At 47.4% G+C, this 8,238-nt stretch overlaps 1 protein-coding gene across 3 annotated transcripts in view; it reads left to right on the top strand.

Moving 5' to 3' along the window:
- Positions 1–4,309: 4,309 nt before the first annotated feature.
- Positions 4,310–8,238, top strand: part of Wdr4 (WD repeat domain 4) — an 18,132-nt gene continuing 14,203 nt past the window's right edge. The window contains exons 1-3 of one of the 3 annotated variants that reach the window (XM_021186354.2): positions 4,310–4,622; positions 6,217–6,285; positions 6,949–7,092. In XM_021186354.2, the coding sequence (XP_021042013.1) occupies positions 4,426–4,622; positions 6,217–6,285; positions 6,949–7,092 (410 nt within the window). In that variant the 5' untranslated portion in view covers positions 4,310–4,425. Of the gene's footprint in view, positions 4,623–6,216; positions 6,286–6,948; positions 7,093–8,238 lie in introns of those variants that run through there. The other 2 variants (XM_021186355.2, XM_029471609.1) reach the window with 2 other exon arrangements.

The raw sequence follows: 8,238 nt of genomic DNA, 5'->3' as shown, positions 1-8,238 counted from the left end.
AGGGTCTCTCTGTGTAGTGCTGGCTGTCCTGGAATTTGCTCTGTACATCAGGCTAGCCTCGAACTCACAGACATCCACTTGCCTCTACCTCCCGAGTTTTGGGAGTAGAGGTGTACAACTGCCTGACTTATTTATTTTTAAGGCAGTCTCACCATGCAACTCTGACTGTCTTGGAACTCACTACGTAGATCAGGCTGGCTTTGAACTCACAGAGATTTGCCTGCCTTTGCCCTTCACGTGCTAAGATTGAATGTGTGTGCCACCACACCCGGTTATGATTTAGTTAGTTTTATTTTCTGTGTATGGGTGTGTTGCCCAAATGTATGACTGCACACCATATGTATGCAGTACCTGCCAAGCTCAAAAGAGGGTGACAGATCTCCTGGAACTGGAGTCTTAGACAGTTGTGAGCTGCCATCTGGATCCTGGGAATTGCCCCTGAGTTCTCTGAAAGAGCCGCTAATGCTTTTAACCCCTGGGCTATCTTTCTAGCCTTCATTTTAAAAAAGATTTACTTATTTATTTATTATAACTAGGTACACTGTGAGCCACTCTTCAGGCACCTTTTCTTCTCTCTCCAGCCCCATTCACTCAGGCCCCACTTGCTCTGGCTCAAAGATTTATTTATTTAAGTATACTGTAGCTGTTTTCGGACACCCCAGAAGAGGCCATCAGATCTCATTACAGATGGTTGTGAGCCACCATGTGGTTGCTGGGATTTGAACTCAGGATCTTTGAAAGAGCAATCAGTGCTCTTAACTACTGAGCCATCTCTCTGCAAGACTGAATTTTAATGTGCATTTTAGTAGAGACATTGAAACAGAGCACACCTCCGGTCGGTGGTGGCGCACGCCTTTAATCCCAGCACTTAGGAGGCAGAGGCAGGTGGATTTCTGGTTTTAGGCCAGCCTGGTCTACAGAGTGAGTTCCAGGACAGCCAGGGCTTTATAGAGAAACCCTGTCTCGGAAAAAAAAAAAAAAGACAAAACAAAAAACAAAACAGAGCACACCATGATAGAAATGCTGAAGAGATTCACCACAGCAGGAAGCTACCATCTCCTTTGTGGTGGAGGCTCCGTGGTACCATAGAGACAGTGTGGGAAACAGGGACCACTATGGGCTTGGCCACAGCACAGGAGCTGTTGGGGAGAGCACATTGTCAGGGGATTCTACTCTCTGCCTGGGCATTCTGGCTAAACCCAGGTGGCACACAGCTGACCTAAAGCCCCAGGAGCAGCCTGCAGCGGCCCCTCCTTCTACAAGGGCAGATGGCTACATGCTAGGTATAGCTGGCAGCATCTGCTACCAAGTCCCATGAGGCAATGAGAAATAAGATGAGAATTCATGATAGAATTTGCAAGAAGTGCTAGGTGCAAGAGCAATTTACAAAAAACAGAAACTGAATCTCTATAGCTGGCAGGCACAATTACAAACATAATTTTAAAAGATCTCATGATGTTAGCAAAACCCCATATATTGTGGTAAGGATATATTTAAATAGGTTGTTTTAAAGAATAATGTAAGATTACACAGAGCTAAGGGAAAAGCTATTAGAGGTAGGGCCAAGGTGGCTTTCTGCACAGTGTAAACATGCTAATTTTATTCCAAACAGTCTAATAAATTCAATTATTTCCTAATCAGTATCCCAGCAGAGGCCCCAGGGGAATTGGGCAATTGAATTGGAACAATTATTTAAAGTGGGGGAAAGGAACCTGAGTTAGTGGCGAGGGAGGAGGGAGAGAGGAGGGGTCGGAGGAAAAAGAGAGAAAGGGGGCGGGGACACAGACAAAGTGTCAATTCTAAAACTGAACCTGCTGCCAGAGGGATTACTTTTGGGGGGCTTTGTCTCAGGAGTTTGTTTTATCTTTATTTTTTTTGTTTGTTTGTTTGTTTGTTTGTTTTTTTAGAGACAGGGTTTCTCTGTGTAGTCCTGGCTGTCCTGGAACTCACTCTGTAGACCAAGCTGGCCTCGAACTCAGAAATCTGCCTGCCTCTGCCTCCCAAGTGCTGGGATTAAAGGCATGCCCCACCACCGCCCGGCGTCTCAGGAGTTTGATGATTTGGCAGCAGCACATACAGGATCCAGGGAGGAAGTCACAGCTACAAGAACTCTTAATGTTATGGTTTAGGATTGGCTTGTTTGTTTTTTTCTTCATAGACAAGGATTTTCAGACCAGAAGCAATGGCTGTCCTGGAACTGAGATCCGCCTGCCTCTTCCTCCAGATGCTGGGATTAAAGGTGTGTGCCACCACCGCCGGGCTGGTGGCACACACCTTTATTTTTAAAATTTGTTTATTTTTATTTTTATTTTTAAATTGTGTGTGTGTGTGTGTATGTTTGTGTGTGAATTTGTGCATGTGAATTCATGGTCATGGAGGCCAGACAAGGGCATCAGATGCTCGGTAACAGGAGTTAGAGGAAGCTGGGAAACTGTGAGCTTCCTGATGTGGGTGCAGGCGTTCTGGAAGAGCAGCACACACTCTGGAATGCTGAGTCATCCCTCTGGAGCCTTTCTCTCTTTCTTTCTTCTTCTTTCTCCTCTTCCTCCTCCTCTTCTTCCTTTTTCTTTCTTCCTTCTTCCTCCCTCCCTCCTCCTCTTCCTCCTCCTCCTCTTCCTCCTCCTCCTCCTCCTCCTCTTCCTCCTCCTTTCTTCTTGAGAAAGGGTCTCACTATGTAGCCTTGATTAGCCTGGAATTTGTTACGTAGACCAGGCTGGCCTTAAACTTGGAGCCACCCAGCCCGGCTCTTTTATTTTTAATATTTTTATTGAGAATGCCACACATACATATTATTTATTTTTGATAAAATCCACACTCCATTATTTCACTGTCCTTGCCACCACTACTCCTTCCCGATGGTGTATTTATGTGTGTGTACGTGTGTGTGCACTTATGTGTGTGCACGTTTATGTATGCATGTGTGTGTGTGTGTGTGTGTGTGTAACTCACTGAATCCATTTAGGGCTGCCAGCATATGCAAGGGTGTGGAACCATTTGCTAGGTCATGGGTCACGTGGCTTCTCAGAAGTTGTATCCTTGAAGAAAGCTGACTTTCCCTCTCCCAGGAGCTATCAGCTGCCAGGGACTTCTCAGCTACATTTAAATGAGAGCCCATCTTTTATTTTATTTTACTTTTTGTGGGGAGGGTGTAGTTAAAGCACCACCAACTGAGGCAAGGGAAACCGCGTAGTTGTGGGTAGTTGTGGGTAGTTTAACACGAAGAAAGGCTTCTGGGTTCTGGATTTCCTAAGGACAGGAAGTAAGGGGTGAAAATCCACTCAATGGGCGCATTCTTCAAAGTAATCTAGAGGGTTCTGGAAAAGGAGAGGCACCTAAGAGGGCAGATCTCAGGCCCAGTCAAGGTGTAAACTGCTTGTGAGTACTAAGAAGTCTGCCCAGTGGCCTTCAGTCCTGTGATAGCCTGATGCCATCATCACATTAGCGTTTGTCTCAAGTGAGCTATTGCATACCTGGGCATAGCATTAGGTTATTGCTTTATAGTCCTGCAAAGGGGTTCCATTTCTCATCGCTATGGCGTTGGATAAGCTCAAGACCTGACTTCTCTGATACAATTTTGGATCATCCATGATTTAACTTAATTGCATCTGTAGATGGTGATTTCATTTGCAAGAGTGTTTTTTTTTTCTTTTACTGTTTGTTTGTTTGTTTGTTTATAGATAGGGTTTCTCTGCCTACTCCTGGCTATCCTGGAACTTGTTAGACCAGGCTGGCCTCAAACTCAAGAGATCTGCCTGCTTCTGCCTCCCAAGTGCTGGGATTAAAGGCGAGTGCTACCACCTCCCAGCTTGTACAAGTAAAATGAAGAGTCGTTCTGACTCAGTTTCAGGTAAAAATGGAGCCAACTGCTGCTTTATAAGATAGACTCACTCAGAGAACCGCACAACCTTAAGACGGCAGTTGTACACAGCATAGTAAGTGTGACTTTGAAACAGGACACTGATCAGATCAAAGAGTTTACTTTCACTAGGGTGTGTTGGGTGGGTGGGGCAGATAAACCATCTTTTTTAGGAGCTGCCTTGGGGGTTCACATCCAACCTATAAGAGACCACAATATTCTGGACGTTGTGAGTCACTGGGATGGATGGAACGAGTCTTTTGGTGATCTGGGCAGGCACACCGTTAGACTCGTTTGACAGTTGGGGTCCAAGAGGTCTTTGTCTTAAATGAGCACATTTCCAGTGACTCGTACTCATACACGGCTACATATTGGGCCTGGCCATCCAATACTGATGCCACACAGCAGCTTTTTGTTGTTGTTGTTTTTAAACTGTCACACAATGAGTACCAGACCCGGTCCAAGAGGTCACCTAACGTGACGGGCAGTAAAGTCAATCACCAAAGGCAGTATGGGGATCTGCAGCATCAGCACCTCTGGGGGCACTGAGATCAAATGAGACTACGCGCATGCTCCTGGACGGTACGCCGTTCGCGTGGCGCCGAGTGACATCACTGACAAGCGCCAGCAGGAAGGGCGCAGCGCGTCGCACGTGTCCGGAGGCGGCGGGCGGGCCCATGGCGAGCTCTGCGGGGCTGGCACTGTGCTCCCAGACGCTGGTGGTGCGAGGAGGCAGCCGGTTCCTAGCCTTCTCCACTGCGGGCAGGTAAGAAGTCCGGGCTGAGAGCGGCGGGGCCGGAGCGGCAGTGTTCCGTGTCCTCCCGGATTCCCTGTCCTCGGCGCCTCTTCACCACGGCGCATCACCCCGTAACCTGCCCGGCAGGTCCGGGGCGCTCTCTGTTCAGAGTAGGGGTACTTCCGGACTCTGAGGCGCCTGCGCGGCGCTGGGAGGGCTAAGTCACGTGGGTGTCGCATTGCCCAGGCTTCTAGGGGGTCCTGGTCAATCTTGACCCGCTTGGAACCTCCCTGATGAGGGTCATATATTAGGGAACCCTACAGATTCTCTCACTGAGCACAAAACATGCTCTCTCTTGGGTCTGCGTCCAGCAACTGGGCTCTACTTGCTCTTCAGGGATTTTGGGTTCTTAACCCGACTCCTCCCAAAGCCAGGACGAACGCAGAACCCGAAGTGAGCATCTCCCTAAAGACCTTTCACACGACATAAAGTTTTGCTTTATGTTATTTCTGTCTTTATGTATACGTTGTGCTCGGTCAAAGGATTCTTTGAGCAAGTAGTTGATTACCACGAACCTAGAGGATCAGTGGCAGTCCGTTTTGGCTCTTTTTTTTTTTTCCTTTCCAGTCTAGCTTTGGTACTTTGACATGTGAAGATTAGGAACGTTCCTCAATTTGTGTCTTTTGGGGAATGCCATTGGCCAACAAAGTTTCAGACTTGGAAAATGACTCTTCTTTCTGAAGTTGAGTGTTTAACTGGAAAAGTCTTTGGTGCTGCCACGTTATAGGTTGTCAACAGCACCAGATGCTTTAATGGATCAGGGTACAGGATCAGAGCAAAAGAAAGGAGCTTAAGTTCTGATTCGGAAAGTGTGTGATTCCTTCCCATTTGAATAAGAGCCTGAAGCTCACTGGGGCAGGTGAGACTTGTTTCTGAATTCTGTAAAGACAGCCTCAGCAGTTATAAATTTGGAAGGAAAGCCGAGTTGAAAAATAATACTAGAGGGCTGGAGAGATGGCTCAGAGGTTAAGAGCACTGAATGTTCTTCCAGAAGTCCTGAGTTCAATTCCCAGCAGCAACATGGTGGTTTATAACCATGGATAATGAGATCTGGTGCCCTCTTCTGGTATGCAGGCATACATGCAGGCAGAACATACACACACACACACACACAGACATATATACACACATATATATATATATATATATATAATAAATTAATTAAAAATCAGAACGTGTGGGGTAATGGGGGATGGAGGTGGCAGGGGCAGTGGCAGTGGACACTTTTGATCCCGGCACTCAGGCAGAGGCAGGTGGATATCCAAGTTCAAGGCTAGCCTGGTCTACAGAGCAAGTTCCAGGATAGCCTGGGCTACACAGAGAAACTACCACCATAACAAAAAACAGTATCAGAACGTAATTTCCTTAGAATCAGCAGGTTGGCGGCTGGAAGAATACTGTATTGATTAAGAGTACCATGGCATGCTGATTGATGTATACTATTAGGAGGCTAAGCAGTGGCAGTTCTTGGCTCTTCTCTGTCATGGATAAGACCCATAACGTAATGACGGTGGAATGTTTTTGTTCCAAGAGAAAGATGCTCACTCTTGTCTCTTCTCTTTAGTGATGATGACTGCGTCTTCACATACGACTGCAGTACTGCAGAGAAGAAGGCCACGCCAGAAGATAAAGGGTGAGATGGCAGGGAAGCCCTTGTGGTTTGAGCAGTGAGCCCGGAGAATAGCACACTCACTGAAGTCCTAGGTCTGGTTACCTAGCTGTGAGGCTAGGCTAAGTTCCATTTCAGAGAGGAACATGGAAGTAACTTTAAATGTAGGCATTCAGAATATGTAGGACCTTCTCAGATACTTTTAAATTTTTTGTTTTGTTTTAATTTTAATTTCTTTAGCATTCATTTTTGTTGCTGGCTCTTTAAAGTAACAGTGACCATTTCAAACAAAGTGCATTGAGGGCAGGTGTGGGGAATTAACTAATTGAAAGGTACAGAGCAGCCTGTGACTGTTTTGTGTGGTGGCTTGGTCTTGGGACTCCGTTTGTTACTAATTTTATTGGCCCCTGCCTCTAGCCTTGGGTTAGTCCATGCCTATGAGGGCTAGACCATGTGATGTCTGCGAGTCCTTCCAGCCTACGCTGGATGTTAGCCTGTTGAGTTAGGTTTCACGCTTGGGAAATTAGAGCTGTTCTCGGAACATCCCTGGGTCCCCTGAGTCTGCCATCACGCTCTGGCTGCATGAACTGACTGACCAACATCTTCCACTTCACCTGTGTTAGGATGGATGAGCCCAGCAACTCAGGCGAGGCCTAATTGTTTCCTTTTCTCTCCCTGCCCTTTCAGGGAGGACGGGCAGCCCGCAGACACGGGGAGTGACTCGATTCTGGCGTCCACCTTCTCCAAGTCTGGCCGCTATTTTGCTTTAACAGATGACAGTAAGCGTCTGATTCTTTTCCGTACAAAACCATGGCAATGTCTGAGTGTCAGGTATGAAATGCTAACATTGAGTCATTAAGATGTCCTTGTACTTGCATGTCAGTAGCCGTAGTGACAGTAACCGTTGTAGTAAGCAGCTAACATGAAGTACCAGCTACGTGTGAGACTGACTGAAAACTAACAGCATGTGGGGGTGGGGTGGCATGGGCCCATTCTTGCACCCGTTGGGTGCTGTGAGGGTTAAATCGCCAGTTTCGGGCTGTTCAGCTTGGACAGCCTGTGCAGAGGCTGCAGTGCCAGCACTCAGTGACACCGTGCCACTGTGCCTTCCTGTTTTCCATGGGGCTGCAGCCTCATGCCCAGCAGGAGTGGGACTGTTAGTTAGCTCATGCTCCAAGTGTCGGGGCTCTGGGTAAGTGGAAGTGGGTGTTGCATGCGTGTAAGCTAGGTGATGAGGTTCATCCTTGTGTGTCTGTGGAGAAGATAAAGGACAGGCTAGGTGTTGGGTGAGACCAGCAGCTGGGCAGGGCCTCTCCTCCAGGAGTTCATAAGCATTCTGCATCACTTCTACAGTTTCTAAGGCAATGTGCAGGGAGGGAGATGTAGGTGGTGATGATGCTGAGGAGTGGAGACTGTGTGTGACTGATTTGTGTCTCTGCCTTTTCTCGGTGCCGTCCTGTCCCTGTGAATGTGCACCTGTGGTGCTTAGTGCTGGGCAGATTACCAACAACCTAATACAGATGCTCTGGGTCTCCTGAATCTCTTTATTCTGTGGCATCAGCACACCGAGCAGAGTCAGCCAGGGCCTCCCTTACCCCTGTCCCCACCCCTACTGCTGATTTAACTGAGCTTGAGTTTATTCATCAGTTTTTCTGTTGCCCTTTCAAAATCCCTGACAGAAGCAACTCAAGGGAAGGAGGGTTTATTCTGGCTGGTCGCTCAGAGGATGCGCTTTTGGGGCAGGCATGGTGCTGGTAGCAAGCGTCAGGATGCGTCAGTGGGGAAGGAAAGGTGTGGTGGGCAGAGCTTACAGTGCTGATGGATCATCTGCAGGTCTGTTAGGATCAGAAAGCAGGACTGGACAGGGTCTGCCAGCTAGGCCTTATCTCTCTCTCTCTCTTTTTCTCTCTCTCACTCTTTTTTTTTTTTTTTTTTTTTTTTTTTTTTTTTGCCAGTATGTTTATTGTCCCATGATAT

Source organism: Mus caroli, chromosome 17 (assembly GCF_900094665.2).
Source record: "Mus caroli chromosome 17, CAROLI_EIJ_v1.1, whole genome shotgun sequence".
NCBI lineage: Eukaryota > Metazoa > Chordata > Mammalia > Rodentia > Muridae > Mus > Mus caroli.
This window is presented reverse-complemented; position numbering and strand designations above follow the sequence as displayed.